Source organism: Canis lupus, chromosome 36 (assembly GCF_048164855.1).
Source record: "Canis lupus baileyi chromosome 36, mCanLup2.hap1, whole genome shotgun sequence".
NCBI classification, from domain to species: Eukaryota; Metazoa; Chordata; class Mammalia; order Carnivora; family Canidae; genus Canis; species Canis lupus.
The window spans coordinates 19,752,047-19,774,896 of record NC_132873.1 but is presented as its reverse complement, the minus strand read 5'-3'; the positions used below and the strand labels follow the sequence as shown (position 1 = coordinate 19,774,896).

General features: G+C 42.8%; 1 protein-coding gene and 1 long non-coding RNA gene across 14 annotated transcripts in view; one reads left to right on the top strand and one right to left on the bottom strand.

Moving 5' to 3' along the window:
- KIAA2012 (KIAA2012 ortholog) overlaps positions 1–22,850 on the top strand; it is a 130,364-nt gene that overhangs the window by 16,936 nt on the left and 90,578 nt on the right. For 7 of the 10 annotated variants that reach the window (XM_072812716.1, XM_072812717.1, XM_072812719.1 and 4 more), the window contains exons 3-11: positions 174–333; positions 2,387–2,542; positions 6,256–6,398; positions 7,812–7,995; positions 8,618–8,760; positions 11,618–11,786; positions 12,350–12,499; positions 15,719–15,889; positions 18,347–18,457. In XM_072812716.1, the coding sequence (XP_072668817.1) occupies positions 174–333; positions 2,387–2,542; positions 6,256–6,398; positions 7,812–7,995; positions 8,618–8,760; positions 11,618–11,786; positions 12,350–12,499; positions 15,719–15,889; positions 18,347–18,457 (1,387 nt within the window). The remainder of the gene's footprint in view (positions 1–173; positions 334–2,386; positions 2,543–6,255; positions 6,399–7,811; positions 7,996–8,617; positions 8,761–11,617; positions 11,787–12,349; positions 12,500–15,718; positions 15,890–18,346; positions 18,458–22,850) is intronic. The other 3 variants (XM_072812718.1, XM_072812720.1, XM_072812723.1) reach the window with 3 other exon arrangements.
- The window catches only part of LOC140625452 (uncharacterized), a 172,917-nt gene that overhangs the window by 133,665 nt on the left and 16,402 nt on the right, over positions 1–22,850 (bottom strand). For 2 of the 4 annotated variants that reach the window (XR_012024789.1, XR_012024786.1), the window contains one exon: positions 22,047–22,292. The exons of the other annotated variants lie outside the window; for them this stretch is intronic. This is a non-coding gene — a long non-coding RNA (uncharacterized lncRNA). Of the gene's footprint in view, positions 1–22,046; positions 22,293–22,850 lie in introns of those variants that run through there. 4 annotated transcript variants of the gene reach the window in all.

Here is a 22,850-nt window from a genome sequence, read left to right as displayed (position 1 = left end):
TTGCTCTGTGGGTTTTTGGTTTATGTTTGCTGGCTGAGGCATCTGTTTCGGGTGCCCTGAGGCACCTTCCAGGAGGCTCCCAGATTATCCAGGAGGATCATGCTAACCAGCCTGTATCACTGGGAGGTTCAGGACTCAGCAGCCATGCTGTTTCCTGACTGGTGTCCCCACAGAGGGAACAGGACAGAGCCTGGCAACCGTACCTCCACTTCCGAAGCCAACCAGAGACCCAGGCCCAACGGCAGATGCAGCCTGGGTATTCAGCCAAGAGATACCTGCGAGGCCTCTTGCAGACATGGCCCCCTGACACCATGTACAGGCTCCAATGTGCAGGTCAGTGGGGCAATGGGAGGATACACCAATACACCCTGTGATGCCCTGCCTTGAATTCTGATGTGAGGGTGTGTTTTCCATCAAGTCCTGAAATGCTAGAATTTCAGGTACAATTTTGTGTTAAGGCAAAGGTGCTCAAGCTTGGGAACTGAGAGCCTCTATCATACCTTTTGCCCTTTATCCTCCCCCACATTTGCAGAAGAACATACAACCTGAAGTTTTGCCTTCTCTCTAGCTCCTCTTAGGACTTCCACACTCCACATCCCAAGCAAAACTTTCTTCCCAACCTTCCCCACTCAGAGACTTTAGATCCTCCAGATCAATCTCTGTCTTTTACAAGACAAGGAAAAAGAGGCCCTGGGGATGGGGGACAAAGCAATACATCCAAAATCATTCAGCCAAAAGCAGGGCTGGGACTAGAAGGCAAATCCTATATTCACCCCCAGCTCCACATTCACCCCAACATTCCTGAGTTGCCTTCTGAAGTGATCTCAGATCCTCCAGGAAGTAGAAATGTTAGGCCTTCAGCAGAAGGCCTGCCCTTATGCTGAACAGAGACTTCAAATGTACTCTATAAAGGCTTAAAAATGAAAACAGGAAACTACTGGGGATTCAAGTTGCCAGGTTTAATGCATACACACAGAGACCTGCACAGACATACACACACACACACACACACATACACACACACACACAGAATTAAACTTGCAATATTTGGTACATATTTTTGCTTAAAAATTATTCACTGTTTCTCTGAAATTCAATTTTAACTGGACATCTCCTATTTTATTTGGCAAACCTGTTGGGGATGAGAGGAGTGAGAAATAGGATTTGCCAGCACCCACTGGGTGTTTGCCATTACTTCAGTACAAACAGACAGGACCAGAGGAAGACTGACTTGCTTCTTGTTTTATAGGTTTACCTTGGGAAAGGAGAGAAAACAGCTCTCTCCCCAGTAAGTGATGACTTAAAGGAAAATGAGATGTGGGTTTTGTCCAGTAATTGGTTTTACTTTCATGGCAGGCCCAGCATTATAGGCAGTTCCATTTATTTAACACTTCTGAGAAAAAGCCTCTTAACCAAAGATATGTTTATCATTGGGTGGGGGCAGAGGAAAGACCAGACCACTGCCTCAGAGGCCAGGTCCAACATCTTCAAGGATAAGAACCCCACTTAACATCAAAACACATCTCAGACCCTTCTATGGAAATCATAGGGCTACATTGTGTAGTTTAAGAAAAGATTCATGTGTGAGTGCATTCTTGGGCCCCTTTGCCATAATTCATTACCAAAGCACCTCTTGAGAATGAGACCCTCAAGCTGGAGGAACAGTAGCAATACTGTGGTACGAGATCACTGGCCCAAAGGGCTCTGCCAGGGACTCACATCTCAGAGCTCACTACCTTTGTGAGGCTAGTATGTTTTCTGGTCCCGTCTTTCTGTCCCTATAATAACTTCCACACACTTCAGACCCACATTCTCTACAAATGCTTCTCTGACAACTCCAGCCAATATTGAGCTCCCTATTTTCTGCCCTTATATCTCAGTGACATTTGGGGCCACACAGCTAAACAAAGGAGAGCTTCGTCTCTCCAATAGACTATTAGTGCCTCTAAAAAGGGCCCATGCCTAGCCATGGTAAGCCCCCAATAAATATTTGTAGAATAACTGAATTGAGAATCATGGGGCCTACAGAAATAAGTAGGATAACATCCAAGAGAAACCTTTGGATTCTCCTCTTGAAGCAGGAGGAGGCTTTTACCCAACCCCAAAGCAGCAGCCATGTCTCTTCCACCAGGGAGACCCAGTTCTTGGGAATGGTGAAGTGGAAGAAGCACACTTGAGGCCCAGGACCAGAAGTACCCAAGACACTGAACAGAAAACCTTCTATGGGTTCTATCTGATTTTTAATCCCTCCCATTTTCTAATTGTCTTCTTTAATGGGCAATGTCCAAAGCCAAGACTAGTGTAAGTGGGGAACCTTGTAGTTATCTCCAAGACCTCTGAACTAGCAACCATTATTTCTACCAATGACTCCTGACCTACTCTTCAGGATACATCAAGGATTCTGTGCTGCTCCAGAACAATCAACTTAATGTACCAAAGAATCTCAGGCTACAACAGGATCTTTCAGGTGTACCCCCAAAATACCATCTCCTGCCTGTCTTCCCTCCATTTTGGATTCAACAAGGAAAAACTTTTGAACAAGGTACATGTTGATTTTATGACCAGATCTCAAATATTTGGATTTTTAACACTTAAAATGGAGTTCCCAAAAATAAAACCTAAGGATTCTGGGTTTCATTGTCTTTAGAGTCTAGACCAGCACCATCCAACGATACTTTCTGAAATGATGGATTATTCTATGATATATATTATATATGTGTATATATAGAATATAATATATATATTCTATAATGTGTGCTATAGCCAATCAGTAGCCATTAGCCACATGCAGCTGTTGAGCACTTGAAATGTAGTGTGGCTGTGAAATGGAATTTTAAATTTTTACTTACTTGTAATTAATTTATATCTAAATAGCTACACGTGGCTATTGGCTACTGTATTAAGTGGTACAGGTCTAGACTCTAGATTTTAGATGATTTCTTAGGCCTGTTCTACTCTAACATTCTTTAATTCTATGGTTTTGTGGCAATATCATAAGAAAAAAAGTACAAGCTTTGGAGCAATGCCTGTTCTCTTTCTTACTAGATATAAGATCTTGAGCAAGTCACTTAACCTCTTTGAGCTTCTGTTTGCTCATCTCTGTAATGAATGTACTAAGACCTGCCTCATTACTGTGCAGATTATTATTGTGAATTGTCTGTAAGCTGTTCAGTACTATGGGGATTTTACTTATCAAAGTTATTCTTGGGAACTTGAAACAATAAAAGAGCCAGAAATTGCCTTGCCAAGGGAGATAGGAAAAGATGACTGAGGCACTAATGGACAAAGAATAAGGCATTGGCTAGTGCCAGTTTTTGAGAAAAGAGAAGGAAACAAGAGCCTAATAATAAAAAGTTAATTTTTCTGAAATGAAAAAGGAATTTTCCAGGATTAATGATAGTCCCTAACCAAGTCTTGTCCTTGGGAAAGGATCTGGCCAGGATAAGTAGAATATCTGATCTATCAAATGAATGGAGAAGAATGTGGCAGGTTCTCATTAAACATTCCTGTCATATACCTCCTCTAAGTCTTGACTCTGGAACCAGGGAATTTTGGTCATAACCTGATCCACATATAGTTCATCTACAGGAAATATGCTGGTCAAGCCATTGTATTTCTCTTCATAAATTCATACCCTGGCTTATAGAGTCTCTATACACTTTGCTAATGTGGGTCAACATCCCTTAAACCAGTTGATTCTGGGACACTAAAGAGATCAAGTTTCTGGGCCATCCATTTCCAGGGAATGGGTGAATTTGCTCAGGTAATGCTCCTGTGTTGTAACCCTCTGTCCTTCCCCAGGTGGTACCCCATTTTGACATTGCATTATACCCTCTCTCTTCAAAAATCCTACTGTCTTCAGTTAATATCCTTAGATTTTGATGCCCTAAGGTCTATAAATACTGGACAGGGGACTGCAGTAATTTCATTCTGGGAGTAGATCAACACTGCACACCTAAGAGATTAAGTGATTTCCTTAATTACTGCCATATGCCAAGGAGCTGTAACAATCAGAAAGAAAACAGAGTCCATATAGAATTGTAATTAAACATGTACCAATTAGCACCAGATCCCAAGCCATGTGACCTCTCTGGGCTTCAGTTTCCTCATTTATAAAGTAGAGATGGCCATGCCCACTTTTGCCTTATAAGACTAGATGTTGGAATTAAATGGGATAATACAGTATCTGGCACATAGTAAGTGCTCAATAAATGTTAGGTATAGAGCCCTCCCTACCTTGTGTTTTTAAGCATAATTACTAATTGCAATGCTCCATTGCTCATGATCACATGGCTCAAAAATCAATTTGCAAAGAAGTAAAAACAGCTCAGAGGCTGTAACTTGAACCCTGACTGATGGTTTTATCGGTTTTAACTTCATCTCCTCTTGGCCTACCTCTTTTTTCCAGACACTTTATTTCAAAAAGTAGGAAAAGTCCTAACTACAAATATAAGATTTCCCCAACAATGTGATGTTGGTCATGTCACTTATACTCCCTGAATCCTTGGTTTGCTCATTTGTAAAATGGTAGTAATGGTATCTGCATTCTACCCTCTCTGGGTTGTTGTAAAAAAAAAAAAAAAAAAATCACAGAAGAGGACAGAGGTAAAAAAAACTCTGTAAGATCTCTAAATTGCTACTCCAGTTCACATTATTTGGGTAATCTTAATCCATATTTTGAGACAGAGAGACCAAGTTTTGTGATCTCCTTTCAACAACTGAAACTTCCAATATCTTGCTTGCACACCTGTTTCTATTAAGCATAAGCAAATGAGCCAGAGATGATGTTTACTGAGAAAAATCTTGGTTTCCCTTGAATAGATTGAGTCATATAGTCAATATCACTGGGATACAGCCAAAAAGAAGAATGCTTCTCTATATCCCCCTACTCACAGTGCCCCTTGATCCAACTTAGACAGTCTACCATATAAGGCTATTCACCAAGTGAGTGGCCACTTGGCCAGAGTTTCACTTCCTCTACCCTCAGAAATACATTTGGTTCCAGGTGAATCTGACCAGAAAGCATGGACCTGAAGTCTGACTTGTTGCCAAAGAATAATTCTAGAATATACAAAAAGGTCTTTAGTGCCACACCCCGTATGGAGGTGTGGAGGCCCTCTTAAGGCAGGCCTAATGAGGACCTGGGTCTCCTCAGATTGCGGGGGTCCCAAGGGCTCATCAGGTTTCTCTGGACCACTAAAACCTGAGCAGACCCCTCTGAACCTGAGTCTGAGTCTGCCTCTGTTCTACCAACATTCTTAGCATCAGCTCAGACCCAAGCACTGTCAGGAGCCAGTAGGCAAAGGAACAAGAGCTGGAGGGAGGGAGTAGCCTCAAGAGGGGGCATTTGGCTTTTGATCCAATGACACCAAGGAAGGGAATGACGCAGGGAATGATGAGGGTTGGGGAATATAGAGGGAAGGTGAGGCTGGCTGGGAGCCTCCAGAAGTCTGGAGTTCCAGCTTATGCAGGGCCCCTGAACAACTCCCAGAGCCCCTGGGTGAAAGACAGCCCTACACTGTTCCACAGAGCAGCATGCCGAGAGTAGAGGTGTTGCTAAAGCAGCTCCAAACAACAAAGGTTTGCCAGATAGTTTCAGCAATAAATCTACCTTGAGCAAGTGATGAAAATAGCTGCAGGACCCTTTACCCCATCGATGAAAGATTTGTTAACCATGCTGGAGTCATCTGTTGACTCAGATCCTTCCTGAGGGTTGCACAGACAGGGTAAGTTCAGAGAGCTAAGCAGCCGTCCATCACAGTGCATTCAGCAGAGCTTTGCCCACAAGTAAACAACCAGCAGACAGCCCAGGAAACCAAGGGCTTCAGACAGAGCATTTCAACGGCAACAGAGCAGGGCTGCAGGGCAGCCCCACCACAATCACATCACCGTCACCCTCCAGTCCCTCAGTTTGCAAAGGACCATCACATTCATGATTTTACATGAGTTCCAGACAACTCTGTGAGGAAGCAAGGGCAAGGGATCAGTATCCCCATTTTACAGATGAGGAAACTGAGTCCAAGAAATGAAGACTCAGTCCTGAGCCTCCTGATTCCTAGTGCAGTTCTGCTCTAGAGACCTGGCTGCCACTTCCATGAAGGTACTAGCAGAAACACAAATAAGGAGGGAAGAGGAACAAGGGCCTTGATCAACACTTTTGCTCCAAAGATCAAGAAGGAAGGTAGTTTGGAAGCAGCTAATAACACAGTGCCCATATCTGGGTTTACAAGGCTGATCCACTGTTTACCTTTGCAGGTCAACAGGGCCTGGCTGGAGGGGAAGCTGGGGCCGGTGGACATGTGGACCAGGGCTCTGTAGCCACGAACCACAGCAGTCAGGGGATTCACTTGCCGCCACTCAGGAAGCAGTCATGGCAGAAAGATGAAACCCAGGCAGAGGTACCATTTCTAATAGGCTCCCTTCTGTCATTGTTCATGACTTCAGAGGGGATATGCCCTTTTTTCACCATTCTTTGGGGTTCCCCCAGAGAAAGGAAGAGTACTTTAAGCCTATTGACCACAGTTTCCCAAAGTGTCACATGTGGAACACTGCCAGCTGCTTGATGAAAAAAAGCATTTTGTAGGCACCTGGGTGGCTCAGTCAGTTAAGCGTCTGCCTTTGGCTCAGGTCATGATCCCAGGGTCCTGAGATCAAGCCACATATCAGGCTCTCTGCTCAGCAAGAAGCCTGGTTCTCCCTCTCCCCTGCCTCCCACTCCCCCTGCTTGTGTGCATGCTTGCTCTCTCTTGTTCTCTCTCCCCCTCTCTGACAAATAAATAAATATAATCTTTAAAAAAGAAAGAAAGAGAAAGAAAGAAAGAAAGAAAGAAAGAAAGAAAGAAAGAAAGAAAGAAAGAAAGAAAGAAAGGAAGAAAGAAAGAAAGAAAGAAAGAATTTCCTGGCCAAATACATTTGGGAAATGCTGCATACCATGGTCTCCTCCCAGAGAATCACAGGGCATGTGTGAATATGGACCATTTGAAGTAGTTGGTTTAACTTTAACTTATGGTTTTCCAAATTTACGTAACCACAGAGTCCCCCTACAGTCTTCACCCCATCTTGGCAGCTGAAATCTTCTTTAGAGAAAAGAGCTCTTGGCCTTAGAATTGGAAAAGGCCTGGTTTGGGTCCTGCATTTGACAAGTTGTGGTGAACATGATAAAGAAACTTAACTGACTTTGAGCCTGAATTACCTCCTTTGTAAAATGGAGCTGTTATTATACATATCATATCATATTCACTAGGCTACTATGAGGATTAAATGCATTAAAATATATAAATGGTTTCTAAACTCTAAGGCCTATGTGTATGAGTGTATGTGTGTGTGTGTGTGTGTGTGTATGTGTGTGTGTACAAGATGACAGTGGTTCAGAACAACATACACGACACATGCTACTATCTTTAAGCTCATTTGACTTACAAGAAAATCACATGCCACTGTGAGCTGGAAAGGGGGAGAAGAGAGGTACCACTGGGTAGAAGGGCAGAGGGAGAGACATTTTACAATGCATACAGACAAAGATACAGAGCTTCATTTTGACTTTTAATTTCTTTGCAAGAAAGCACTATATAAAAAAAAAACTATATATCAGGCATGGTTAAAGGTCATTCTTTCTCTCATAATAATAAAATGTTTTATTACAACAAATAGCATTAGAGATCATACTCATACAACCTTGTTTATCTTCCTAGGCTGCCAAAGAGGTTCCTTCCTTGCAACAACAGTCTAGCCACAAGATCTGACTGTTAAAGGAACCAGCTCTGTTTCTTTACAAAGCCTGTTTACAGGAATGTGTATCTGTCATTCCCCAGGACACATCAATAGAGAATCACCATCGTACACACACTTCAAAGGAGAGCCACAATGAAAAAATACAGCAAACCTCCCGAAGGGCCTTTGGGCATGCCCACATCGATCATTCTTGGCTCCTGAGTGACAAATCCCACATTACATTCTATGGAGGAGCCTTCCCCAATAGAAAGGCAGATCTCAGCGGTAAGAAGCCAAATGTCTTACTTGTTAATCTGGGTATCCCTAATCATGCAGAGTTCATTTGAGAGCACTGAGGCACGCCGAATGTCACTTCCTCATACCTGTCATTTTAGAAAGTAACAGCCAAAGTCCAGCAGAAGGTGGCAACAAGGCCGACAGCCTCCTTTTTGCCTAGTACTCAAGCACACGCATTCTTCAATCAGACTGCCTGGGTGTAAATTACCCCCACTCTTCTAGTTGTGATCTTGGGCAAGGTATTTGATCTTGCTGAGGCTCGGTTTTCCCCATCTGTAGAATGGGGATAACAATAATACCTTCATAAGACTATTATGGGGATTAGGTGAGTTACTGGATGTGAAATACTTTATATAATCCTTTTCCTATATTTAGCACTTACTATGTGTCAACTGTTACTATTATCGTTATCCTTCTCTCCATCACCTGACTTGCCAGCAAGAACTCAACCCAGGTAATGAGATTAGGACTCCCCGAACCTGCCTCAGCTAAAGCCATGGCTGTCTCAGCTCCTGTTCTTACCTGTATTCCTATTAACCCAAAAGTGATAAAAGCTGAAGGTCAACTGTCCATCCTCTAATAAGTTCTCATTCCCATCCTGTTTCTACAGAAAGACAAGGGAATATAAAACTCTACAAGGGCAGAAGCAGCCACTTGTTACAGGAGCCTCCTGCTGAAAGATGCCTTTTCCCTCCTATAGCACCTGCTACTGGTTCAGAGAAAAACACAGCTGGGGAAGTGAAGAAGAAAAAGGTTGTGTGTACATGTGTGCATGTGTGTGCATGTGCGCATGCGTGCTTGCCCTTAAAAAATTAATCTCAATCTAGGAACGAGGCAACTCAAAGGGACATCTCAAACAGAGAAATGGCCTTACTCGCTATTGAGCTCACCATGTGGAGCTGAAATAAAACTGTTATAATTTATTAAATGTGGAAAATAGTGAAGAACAAGAAGTTTCAACAGCTCTCAGTTCTACCTTAAAATGCATGATATTACCGCACTCTGGTGGCAACAGAGTCCTTTATGCTTTTAAGGGGCTGGGGGTGATCTGTAAATATGTAAGGACAGAATTTGAGCTCCCAAACAATTGACCCACTTCAAACTCAAAAAGCTGGAGATCCTGAATCCAGCAATAGTTTTGCTTAATTGAAGATCTGTCACCTTTGAATACAGTGGGTGTGGCAGTTTTACCAATCTTTTCAAAAGTCAAGTACACCTCCCCCCTGCCCCAGGAATGTTCCTAGCTCTCTGGCCTTGTCCTGCTTTGCAATTCTATGGGGGTCTTCCAGTGGTATGAAGTTAACTGTGCCGAGCAGAAGCAAACAGGGGCTCTGGAAAGCTCTGCCCTGTAGCAGCTGCGTGAATTCAAGCAGGTCCCTCAGCCCTCTGAGCTGCACTGATCTCATCTGTGCACACAGATGATAATGCCCACTTCACAGGCTGATGGAAGGATGAAATGAGATGATGCATTCCTGTGAAAGTATCTCGTCTCAGATTAGGAACTAGAGCAATGTTAGTTCATGGTGGAGATGCATATCCTCTGAAGTGCCGCTGAAGGAGCCACAGGCATTCCAGGTGGACCTGATGCCAATGAGGGATATTATTTTCAGTCTGTTCAGGATTTTCTCAGATTACTTGTGTCTAACCTGATCCAAACCTTCCCATTCAGGCCAGAAGGCCCTCTGTCTCCCAGGTTCCTTTGGGTCAGGAGTAAACAGTAGGCCTCATCTGCAGGCCTAAGGGAAGCCTCAATCCCATACTCCAGGTCAGCCCAGACACTTTCTTCAACCCAGGCATATGGTTTAGCAGAGGAAGGCAGTATTTTCTGCTCTATTACAACTCTATAAAGTTTTGATTAGAATAAAGAAATTAAAGATTTGTCAGCACACCTCACACAAACCATTTGGGTTTACACATAGATTTCTCAATGCAAACCTTGTCAGACTATATGCACAAGGTCAGTATTCAGAAAAGGGCAGTTAGTGGGCAGCTGGCACCTGGAAAGTGAAGGCCAGGAACATAAAGATCCTATGTGCGTGCATTTGATTAATCATTTTCTTACTGTCTTGAAGTCCTAAATATCACCCTGCATATACCTGGTTGAATTTCCTTCCTCATTCAACTCTAAACATGAAGGATGCTTATGCGTGTTTCTGATCATTTTTTTCTCTTTGAACACTAAAAAAATGAGAAACGTTTTTATTTTTCCTCCCGTGAAACTGAACTCCTTGAAACCTAGCACACATGTACATTTCACAGAGCCAAGTTCATGTGTTAAGACTAAAAAGAGAAATTTTCAGCAACTTTTGTTTTGTTTTTCAAAAATTTTACCCACTTATTCATGTGAGATTGAGAGAGAGAGAGAGAGAGAGAGAGGCAGAGGGAGAAGCAGGTCCCCTGCAGAGCAGGAGCCTGAGCAGGACTCGATTCCAAGACCCTGGGATCATGACCTGAGCCAAAGGCAGACACTTAGCCACCCAGATGCCCCTGTTTGTTTGTTTGTTTGTTTGTTTAAGATTTATTTATTTGAAAAAGAGAGAGAGAGAGAGAGAGAGAGAGAGGTGGGAAGGGGCAGAGAGAGGGAGAGAGAAACCCAAGTAGACTCTATGCTGAGTGTGGAGCCCAAAACAGGACTCAATCCCACTATACTGAGATAACAACCTGAGCTGAAACTAAGAGTTGGACACTCAAACAACTGTGCCACTCATGTGCCCCTCAGCGACTTGTGAATAACTGGAAAGAGGAGGCTCTAAGTACTACCCCCATGTTTCTCTCTCTCTGTGACTTTTTCTCTCTGGACACACACACACACACATTTGGGGGTTTTTAGGACACAAAAACTGTGCTAAAGGTGTTGCTGATTCTGTCACATGGTGATTCATTTTTAGCTATGTCCACATCGCAGAAGTGTAGAGATGCCTAGATATCCTGCAAGTGGCGAGATTGGGCACTAAACCTAATGAGAGAAGAGTCTACTCTCAAAGAAATACAGAAGAAATTCTAATTCCAAACATTATTGTAACTACGTATAATTAGCTCATGTAATACAGCAAACTTATGAGGCAGGAAGTACAATTACTCCCATTTTACAGAAAAAGAAATTGAGGCTTAGACAGTTTACATAAAGTAAGCAAGCACAAATGCATATTCCTACTTTCAGCCCTTTCTAACCTGAAAGGTTGCACAGTGTCCTGTACCTTGCTTTTTTCCCTTAGCAACATATGTAGAGGTTCCTCCCTCCCTAAACACAGAAATCTCAACTATATTCCAACTGGCATAATTTCCCAGCTGCAAGACAAAGAAAGACTATATTTTGTCTGGAAGGCTGTTAAATCTATCACGTTTATACTTCTCAGAGGAGTGAGGGAGTGGACTAGGGGAGGGGCATTGCTGGCTTCCCAAAAAGCAGCACCAGCTAGCTCCTGGATCAGATAGCTAGCTCCTGGGTTGGTTGGCTCTACTTCCCAGCCATGAATACTGAAGCTACATCACACCCAGCAGCCCCTGGCACTAGATTTACAAAGAGATACAGTGTCATTTGTCCTCTGCAAGCAGCAGTTTTAAAATACCTGCCATGTTGGGTTTTGTTTTATTTTAAAATTTTTCTCAGGTACCAAAGGCTTTGAAATTACCCCCTATCTCAGAAGAACAACCCAGAGTCCTGGATCCCCTGAGGAGTCCATTTAAAGCCAGTGAACCTCCAGCAGAGCTCTTCATCTTCCCAGTGGAGATTCATTTCCATACCCAAAACCCCCCAAAAGGAAAATCACACAGAAGAGGTAGGCCCCCTGTGTTTGGGTGCTCCTGACAGAACACAGGCAGGCCAGTAAGGACTGGGGATGTGGGTCTCCCTAATGTAAGCTTCTCCTAAATCATGGTCGACCCTCCCCAGGGTCATCCTCTTCAGAGAAAGGTTTTTAAAGGAGGAGAAAGTGTAGAATCTAGAAGAAGGTGTCTTCTGGTCATATTCGTATGTTCCCATATGGTAGTAAAGATAGATTTCAAAATCCATGAATTGCTCCTGCAATTTCATGCTAACCTCTTATCTGTTAACCCTACTAGAAAGGATATGCTGTTTAAAAGCTCTTGAAAAGTACCAGAATTTCCTCTCATTGGCCAGGTGTGAGTTGTATGCCCAATCTGGACCCAATCAATGCAGCTAAGACAGTGAGGTGTGTTCATTAGCTAGGCTTCAGTCACTTGCATACCCCACAGTCAGGGAATAGACACAGCTCCACCCAAACCACATATGTGAGAAGGGGAGAGACGGGCCTCCAAAAGAAGAGACAGCTGGCAAAAACCACAGACATCTAAAAAACTTGGCTTTCTCCTTGTCTCCCAGGTGCCCCACAGCCTGAGTCAGGACCGGAAACAGAAGAAAAGGCCAGGCCTTTATGGAAACCTCCCCTGAAGCATGCATCCCCAGAAAAGTCAAGGGAGTTAACAGTACATCTCCCAGTGGACACAGGCAAGGACATGCTCTCATGTCAAGGTAGCTATTCATTCCCTCCAGCACCCCACAGAACTCTCACCCTGAAGGAAAGCAAGGCAAGACACATAAGGGTTCTCAGCCATGAGAAGCTATAAGGGAGGCTCGTTCCTCCCCTGCCACTTGAAGATGACTTAATTCAGTCAGTAGCTATCTTTAACCAAAGCGCTATAACAAAACCAACATAGTTTCTAGCTCATGCAACTTACTCACTGAATCATCCCCCTACTAATAGTTTCTGGTTGTAGATATAAAATAGCAACCAAACTTACTAAAATTTGCTGCATACTTTATAGTTTATCCTACATTTTTAGCCAAGGGAGTTCCATTTCTGATCAATTTATTCATTAAAATTCATAATATTAATAAAAGACTTCCCTCCCATTTTTCAAGACATCATATGGACATTTGAAACTATACACATGAGTGTAGCTAAGTGTATTTTTTTATGTGTTGACAGGCTGGAAATAATGGGTCATATTTAGAAAGCCCTTCATCTTCAGAAAACCAAACCTTCTTTCCAAAGGGCAAAATGACTGTGTGACAAATGCTAAGTGATCTCGGACTAGTAGTAATCACAAGTAGAAGGATGAGCATTCATATTTATGGAGTTCTTCCTCTGTGCCAGGGCCCATCCTTAGTTTATCTCACTACTCCTCATAACAATCCTACCTCACTTCACAGATCAGAAAACTGAAGCCATGAAAGATAAGTAATTTGTTTGAGGTCACACAAATATAAGTGGCCTAGCTGGCACTGGCACTCAGGCCTTCTGATGCCAGAATCTGTACTCCTACCCATTACACTGTACTGTCTTCCAGAATAAGCAAAACAATGAATCCAGATCAGGATGTTCTTGAGATATTTCAGTTTTGAGAGCTTCCTTTGATTATTGGGGCAAGGGCTTGTTTATCTCTTAAGTGAGAGTTAATTATCCTAAAGCCTCTGAAGTTTCCTTTCCAAAAATAATCCAAATATGGACAAGGGTCACTCTGTGTGCAAACAGATAGGAGAGCAGCTTTCCACCTGTGAGCACAATGTCCAGCACACAGTCTGACTCATTGGGATCAATGGCAACACCATTGAATTTTATCTTTGGTATTTCTCACTTCACACTGTTCTCTGTTTTGGGCTGCCATGTCCACCAAATATCTAGAACTTGTTCATCCTCTGCCACCCTGCCAAGGGGAAGCTGGTCAAATAAGTCTCTGATACCTTGTGTGAGTTAGTTCAGTATGTGACCCAATCTAGTGGTAGATGCATAAAGAAAAGAATCTAAAGAGGCAAGGTTTGCATGACAATCTTTCCTACAAAGATTCCTGGGGCAGGTGGCTCAGTCAGTTAAGTGTATGACTCTTGGTTGCAGTTCAGGTCCTGATCTCAGGGTCATGAGATCAAATTCCATGCCAGGCTCCCCACTGAGTGCAGAATCTGCTTGAGACTTTCTCTCCTTCTCCCTCTGCCCCTCTTCTTCCCTCCCCCTAAAAAAAAATAAATAAGTCTTAAAAAATAATAAGGAGATTCCTGGGGCAAGGGTGTTGAAAGCTACTAAGCAGGACTGTCCTGTTGCCAGAGGTTGCATGTACTCATTTTCTTGCTTAGCCCTGGATCATCTCACCTTTAATATCATAAAAATAAAACCAGATTTTATATATGCACATATACCATACTTATTTTATTGCTGAACCATTGAGATTAAATTACAGACTTTGTATATTTCTTCCCTTATCAGCACATATGTCCTAAGAGCAATGATTTTTCTTCCTCATAACCACAATATAACTGCCACACTCAAGAAAATTTATTTTTTAATATATAGTCCATATTCAAATTTTCAAAATTATACCAATAACGTTCTTTAAAAAAAAAAGATTTTATTTATTTATTTATTTATTTATTCATTCATTCATTCATTCATTCATTCATGAGGGACACAGAGAGAGAGAGGCAGAGACACAGGCAGAGGGAGAAGCAGCCTCCACGTAGGGAGGCCAACGTGGGACTCGATCCCGGGTCTCCAGGATCACGCCCCGGGGCCGAAGGCTGCACTAAACCGCTGAGTCACCCGGGCTGCCCACCAATAACATTCTTTATAGTTTTTTCCCCCAATCAGTCCAGGATTCTACTCAGAATTAGTACTGTATTTAATTGTCCCATTTCTTTAGAATCTTGTTTTTCATGATATCAACATTTTTGAAGAAGATAGGCTAGTCACTTTTCAGAATTACTCTTGATTTTAATTTGTCTGTTTCCTTGTAATTAGATTCAGATCCAACATTTTTGGCAAGAATAGTATGTAGGTGATGATATGTCCTCAGCATATCACACCAAGAGGCAAGAAATATCCCTTCATATTTATTCCATTTGTTATCATTTGTTTCATTACAGGGAATGTTAAAATTTATTATTTAGTTAAAGGTGGTGTCTACTGGATTTCTCCATTGTAAAGGCACCTTTTCCCTTTGTAATAAATAAGTAGCCTGTGATACTTTGAAATCGCGCTTGAAGCCAGCTTTTAAACACAGCAGCAACAGTGTGTTGAATATGAAATAAAGATCACTCCCAGAGATTAAGACAAGGTCTCAATCACTTAGATTAGTGGGTTTCACCCTTCCTAGAGTAGTCCCTACTGATTTTGAAAAAAGAACTGCAGCAAGAGAACAGAAGTGGAGGGCAGGATGTGTTTTGTGGAGCATTATCATCAATCTCATTACTTTCTAACTACCATCTGGAAGGTGCTACTTTGTACTTTCTGACCTTTGAGGAGCCATGTGATCATCGGTTCTGCTCAGAAAAATTGCTTTGTGGTTGGAACTCTAGCCAACAATCCCATGAGCTCTAAAGCTGGAGTCTTTCTAGTTTGAGCCTTTGTTCTAGGGGCTTGTAAGATCTCCAGGCCTCCCCAGTCTTCTTTCTCTCTCAGGAGTCTTTCAGCAAAGATGATAACAACAACCACTATTCCAGTCCTTCCAGCTCTTGGAAGCTCCCCAACTGAAGGGCCACTGTGCTAGCCACCTTGGCCTCCACTCCTTAGCAAAGCTATAAAAGAGGGACAAACTTATGAATGAGTGGAATTAACTAGCCTAAGCATAAGGAGTCATCAACCACATAGAAAAACAAACAAACCAAAACAACAACTACAACAACAACAAAAGGTTCTTTCTCCTTCTTGCTGATTCAGAAGTTCTCTCACTCATGTTTTTTCTTCTTTTGCTTTGGAAGACGTTGATGCCCTATTCCAGAATGTGACCCCACCACTGTCCCTGATTAAAGGAAGAAAAAGTCCAGAGGGCCAGCAGGGCCTGGACAAACCCAGGACATCAAGCTGCAGCAGTTCCATAGGCCCCTTGGATGTGAGAAGGGCCAGGGGGGCCCTTCCAGCAGAAGAACAAGGTAATCACTCCTGGGGTATGCAGATGCTCCCCCCCACCCCCATCCCCACCCCGCCTCAGCTTGTCTGTTGCTCTGGGATCATTTTAATCGTCTGCCAGGGCCACACAGCAGCTGTGATGTAAACTGTCTGAAAACCACCCCATTGTAAAGGGGAAATCAGCAGTGTTTCCAACAATGTCTGGGATTAACGTTCACCATGCATATTCCTAAAAGAGTTAGTACATGTTTTAAGGGTTTGCTGCACCAACACGCACTGCCAAGCTGTTCTGTGCTCTCCTCACTCCTGGCAGCAGTGTGTGATGACACAGCCCCCTTTGCTCATCAGGGAGACACGCTACTGGATTTACCAGGCGTACTCAATACCCTCCCTGGGCCAAGGGAGCCTGGTGACATGACTTTTCCAAGAGGAAAAGTCCCCAGAGAGAAGTCACCCTCCAGCCCAGGGCAGAGCCTGAGGCCTGTCCATAGAGAGAGAAGGATTTCTATTGAAGGGTGAGGCAAAGCAAATCCACTTCCTCTATGACTTAGGCCCACTTAAAGTTCTTATCTTTAAGAGCTTACAGTCTAGAAGGAGACTAAGATGCTTATAGAAGAGCAATAGTGCAGAGGCAGTGCAGTAGTAATAGCTTCCATGGGGGCTGTGATCTAAAGGCAGCTCATAAAGCAAAAATTGCTTAGAGTCCAAATTACCCCTGAATGTTCCTTAGGGAGGTGCCATTCTGGACACCTGACAAACTATTTTCTAGAAAGTTCAGCCCAGCCAGCTGTTCCTCCTTCATGAGAGTGTTGGACTGCTGTCTTTGGTTGAACACCAGATGAAGGAGATTGGTGTATGCTTGGGTGCCAGACAATGTGAAGAAAGTACCTCTGTTAACAGCAGAATCACACTCAGGGCTGTGAGAAACTCACACTCTGAGAGGCATGTAGGAACCGAGAGCCACAAAGACAGCAGGTATGGCATCTTTCATTTTCATCTCATATTCACTCAGGGACAGGATGCCTCACGATTTAAGTCTCTCCCTCTCTCTCTCCTCCCTCCCTCTCCCAAGCATATATAGTTGAAGCCTTGTAAGCATAAATTAAATACATAGATCAGTAAATCCCTTATGTGTTTACAGCTTCTCTGTCACTGAAATGGTCAAAATCAAACCCCTCTCTCCCCCCAGCTCTCACTCTCTCCAAAGACCTCATTTTCACTTATAAACTATTATGGCATGGAATCTTTCTCTTATAGCCCCCTCCCTTTTATATTTGCCTGGCAGTGATCCTCTATTAAATTTGATACAAATGAACCAAACTTTGGTATGGTCATGTCAGTAATAGGGTGTTCCTAGGAGGTTGCATAGCCCAGGACAAACCATAGCAAACACAAACACACACACCCATAGTCCGACATTTTCATAAAGGGAAAATCTGATTAGAATGAATGCCAAGGTCAGGACTATGATAAGAGTGCAATCTAAAGCCTCAAGTGTATAGGCTAAGTGTGCATAAATGAATGAGTGTATGTATGAGAGCACATGTGTGTATGAGGTATGTGTATGCTTACAAGCCTATGTGAGTGCTTGTGTATATATATATATATATATATATATATATATATGTGTGTGTGTGTGTGTGATTATGCATGTATGCATGCATGCCTGAGAACAAGTTTGCATGTGTTGATGTGTGTCTTCATTCATGCATGGTACGTGTACATCCATGCATGCACACCAGCATATGTGGTTATGCATGCATGTGTATGTGTGGTTGCTTTGCATATATACGTGTGTGTGCACAACTCTATAAAAATATGTGTGAGTTTCTGTGTGTGTGCAATGCCTCTGTGTATGTGTGTGTGTGTGTGTGTGTGTGTGTGTCCCTTAAGTATCCACTGTGGACAGTGGCCAGCTCTACTCCTGAGCCCTTTACCTCAGTGATAGGGAAGGGAAGGTTATAGAAACACCTTCAATTCTTCTAAACAGCTTCCTTCTCATTAGCCTCACAAATGAGAAAAGTCACAAAGCAGCCCCAGCATTGATCCATAGGGTACGGCTGTGCTGTAGAGTGCCGCATAGAGACACATGATGGACAGAGGAAGCAGAAGCTGGAGTCCCCAAGCTTTGTGTCCAGGGGCTGGGCTACATACCCCTAGAAGAAGGGGCTCCTCGCAAACCTAGCCTTGCTTATGTAGGGCTGCTTGAGTCCAGAGGGGTCCCTTTGCCAGACTCTCACAAAGCATGACATAGGCTAGTGGCAGCCCCACCCTGTTCATCTCAAACTGATGTCCAGAGGAAGGGGCCTAAATGATGGCCCTGCTCTGCTGAATCCAAGGAGTAGGGCTGAGCCTGCGCTCTGGCAAGCACCTGAGCATACTGGCATCTACCCACTGGGGATTCAGGGAGCACAGCCCAAGTTAAGCCTGCCTCCCCTGCACTGGTGCTAACACTATCCATGCCTGTGCTTACTTTCAAGAATATCCAAGAGACCCCACAGTGGGACACTTCTTGCTGGATCCAGATGGAGAAAACATCTGCCTGTCCCTCCCAGGGCCTACTGAAACCAAAGAGCCTCTTTCAGGTAAAGGTAAGATGATACATCCCAGGCCAGCCTCACTTTTATATGGGAATATTTTACCTGCAGCTTCCAAAACTTCCCAACAGCAGAGACATTATTAAAAACAGATGCAGGTTAGCCAGTTTCTCCCCTCTCACTGACACAGAGGTGCTTCTGTAGCTCAGACACAATAACTCAATGTTTGCATGGCAAGTTTACTCTTGCTGGAGCATCTGGAGAGGGAAATTTCTGTGGAATAGCTTGAAGGAGGTCTAATGTGCCATGTTGATGCCTTGATGAGAATGATAAGCCCTTTTGGTAATTACCCAAACTAAACACTGCCTTTTCTGTTGTTTCCAACCACCCTCCAGAGGTGGAGATGGCTAATTGGTAATCCAATCAGGTATCCTTGTTATATGCATTGGTTCATCCCTGCGAATCATCTGGCTTCTGACAGATATCAAGGCCGTTTCCAAAAACCCTTCTGGCATGATACTTTTTTGGAGAAGAGATGCTGGCTCTGGGCAATAGCCATTTTGCAAAGGAAAAGAAAAACTGAAGTCAAAGGGTGATGAGGATCAACCACCTAGGAACCACCATGATGTGTATGTGTGAGATGTATGCCCAGCATGCTTCTCGATGAGTGAGATTAAAATCTGCACTCATCTGGTGGGTTATATCACCACTGGCTTAATAAAAAGAGCACAGATTCAAAGCCAGGAGATTTGAGTAGCCCTGGCTCATCCTCTACATCCAGCTATGTGTCAGATGACTTTGGGTCAGTCCCTCCCAGGGTCCAAGGTTCATCACCCCATCCAAAATGAGAGTATCAACTCCTCCACCACCAGCAGCTGAAAAACCACCAGCAGCTGAAAAGTCTCTTGACTATTGCTATAATTTATGTTTTGTGTCTATCCTATGAAAGTAGCTGCCTAGTATATGGGTTTCCAGAAACTACAACGCATTAGGTTCCAAATTCAGTATTAAAGAACTTCCATCACCACTTGGGTTATCTCTTGATATAAATATAAAAATAACTTGGTTCTGAATTGGTAGAAGCAGGATTTGGACAGGTGGAGGCCAATGTCAGTGTGACACAGCTGGTATAACAACTGGAGAGCATATATGATTCTGTTCACCTGCTGCACATTTGTCCACTCTGTTCCAGGAGAAATAGCTCCCCTTTTGGCAAAGCAACAGGCAGAAACAGAAAACCAAGTATTCAGGCTTTAAGTTTGTTGTCACATTGTCGACGTGATGCTTCAGTCAATTTGGGATTCTCAGTACCTAACACAGTCCCTGACACATACATAGCAGGATCAGAATCAATTTTCAATGAAAAAAATCCTTCAACAATTTCTACACAAAAGGAAGAGAGAGAGAAATGAAACGTATGATGAATAAATGGAGACTTGCCTGCCATCTTGCGCTAGCCCCATGAACAACATATTTAATCCTACTTGTCTCTCAAACCAGAGGGCATTCACTGTAACCTCGTTGAATGAACATATCTATCAGTCAACCAGTCAGTTACTGGCCTCTCCCCAGCCTTTTCTCCACATACTATTGGTGGATTTTCAGTCTTGATGGTGATTGGAATGTGCCCCAGAAGGAGAGACTGAACCTGAAGCCCATATCTCCCTACAGGGGCCTATAGGCTCAATCTAGCCTTAGAAGAGTCTCTATGAATGGGAAAGGTTTGTTGCTATTTGTTTTGTTTTGCTTATTTTGTTTTGAGAAGCAGTCTACAGAAAAAAAAAAAAAGTTCAACTCTTGAAAAGGATTTGCTCCAGTTACACCAAACTCTTTGTAGCTCAGTTTGTTTGGATCCATTTTGATCATCCTCCTCACCCTACCCTTTTAATCTTGTCTCCCATCATATTCGGGCCCACTCTTTTCTCTTCTCTCCAATGGCCAAACATTCAGGCTTTCTTCTCTTACCTCCTAGCCGTTGCCCAATTGCCCACAAATATTGAGAATTGTTTTAAGCTCCAAGCAAGGACTCATCTTTTCTGGGACAGTTTCCTTAAAATTGACCTCTCTCATACAACTGCCTCAGGCCATTCCTCTCTCTCTAATTCTCACTTTTGTGATCATTGTTTTATCTGCATCTGTTTTCTGTTTAGTTCCCAAATATTACGTGAGTCCTAGAGAGCCTCTCGTCTTTATCATATGTCCAAGAAATGCTTGTTGATTGACTGAATACCCCAGGTGCCACAAAGGAAAGTTCTTTCAGGATCATAGCTGGGTATTTTTTTAATTTTAAAAAAAATATTGAATAAAGAAGATAATATGATCTGACTGATCTTTCTGAGATTTTCAGGCTCTGTCAACATCTATTTGGAAATAAATTCTTAGGCAATTAGATCATGATATCTTGCTTTCAGAGAGCATAGAGAAATGGATATAAACCTTCAGAAGAAAAAAAAAAAGATGTGAAGGCTAGAGCTGGAATTTGACTGTCTTGGTCATGTTGGGATATTGCAACACATAGAAAATTCAAAGGCTGAAGAAAGGAAAAGTTTGCTTGGATGGATACAAGTCAAAACAGTGGATATGCTCTCTATGTTGCTTATCCTTGGGTCAGATCCTTAACCTACCTTCCCAGTCACAGTGGCCACAAGAGAAGTTTTCTTTCAGAAGTTTTCTTTTTTTTTTTTTTTTTTTTTTTTTTTTTTTTTCAGAAGTTTTCTTATTCAAAAGTGTCTTATTGCAGGGCCCCTGGATGGCTAGGTCAGTTGAGTATCTGACTCTTGATTTCGGCTCAGGTTATGATCTCAGGGTGCTGGGCTCCGCGCTCAGCAGGGAATCTGCTTCAGGGTTCTCTCTCCCTTTGTCCCTCCCCCAGCATATGCGTATGCATACACACACACACACACACACACACACACGTGTGCGCTTGCTCTCTCTCACTCTTTCTCTCAAATAAATAAACAAATCTTTTAAAAAGTGTTTCATTGCAAGAAGTTCAAGGATGTCTGTGCCAGTGATTCAGGTTGAGACTTCAGATCCCATGTAAATTTAAATTCTTGATCTCTTTCAGACTTTCCAATTAGCACTTGTTCTTGTCCTAAATGGATTTCTGGCTCAAATATGTTCCTTATGTTTTAGTCGTTTAATTAGCATCATTTTTCTTACAACTTTTTCTTGATATGGTAGTTTTAAAATATGTACACAAGTTTTTTGACATTTGTTCCTCCAAAAGGGAGAGTTTCCCTTATATGTAGACTGGACATAGTTGCTCATTTATAATAAATGTAGAATATGACAGAAGTGATTGTATGTAGCTTCTGAGCCTCAGTCATAAAAAGCACTGTGGCTCTCTCCTTGCTCTCTCTCTTGGGTTACTCACTCTGGGTAAAGCCAACCACCATGTCTGTCATGAGGCCATTCAAGCAGCCTTGTGGAGAAGTCCATATGGCAAGGAAGTAATGCCTCCTGCCAGCAGCTAGAATAAACTTCCCAGGCTATGGGTGAGCCATCTTGAGAAGAGATGCTCCAGCCCCAGTGAAACCTTCAGATGACTGTGTCCTGCCTGACATTGTGACTGCAGCCTCACGAGAAACTCCGCACCAGAATCACACATCAAAGCCATTCATAGATTCCCACAGAAACTGTGTGAGATATAATAAAGGTTTATTGTTCTAAGGTCACTAGTTTTGGGGGTAATTAGTTTCGGTAATAGATCATATACTTCGTGTCACTTCCTGGTGATCTGCAATTTGGTAAACAGAAAGATGAAGGGTCTAGGAATATCCCAGCTGGTCTCAAAACACTGATTATTTGGAGGCAAACATATACTAAATGGTTGACTTTCTCTTTGTTTTCCCCATTTGGCATCTGTGATAATGCCGGTTGTGGCAACCTATGGGTAAAAGAATATGATTTTCCTTTAGTAATCTTTCTCTTAGCAACTGTTGCCTTAAAGAAGATGCCTGGAGATTTAAAGGAGGAAAGGTTCTTTAGACACAATAGTGTGAGTAGTAAAAAGAAAGAACTCCACAGGCACCTGGATGGCTCAGTGGTTGAGCATCTGTCTTTGGCCCAGGTCATGATCCCATGATCCCAGGGTCCTGGGATGGAGCCCCACATTGGACTCCCCACAGGGAGCCTGCTTCTCCCTCTGCCTATGTCTCTGCCTCTCTCTGTGTGTCTTTCATGAATAAATAAAATCAAGAAAGAAAGAAAGAAAGAAAGAAAGAAAGAAAGAAAGAAAGAAAGAAAGAAAGAAAGAAGGGAGGGAGGGAGGGAGGGAGGGAGGGAGGGAGGGAAGGAAGGAAGGAAGGAAGGAAGGAAGGAAGGAAGGAAGGAAGGAAAGAAGGAAGGAAGGAGAAAGAAGAAAAGAAAGAAAGAAAGAAAGAAAGAAAGAAAGAAAGAAAGAAAGAAAGAAAGAAAGAAAGAAAAGAAAAGAAAAGAAAAGAAA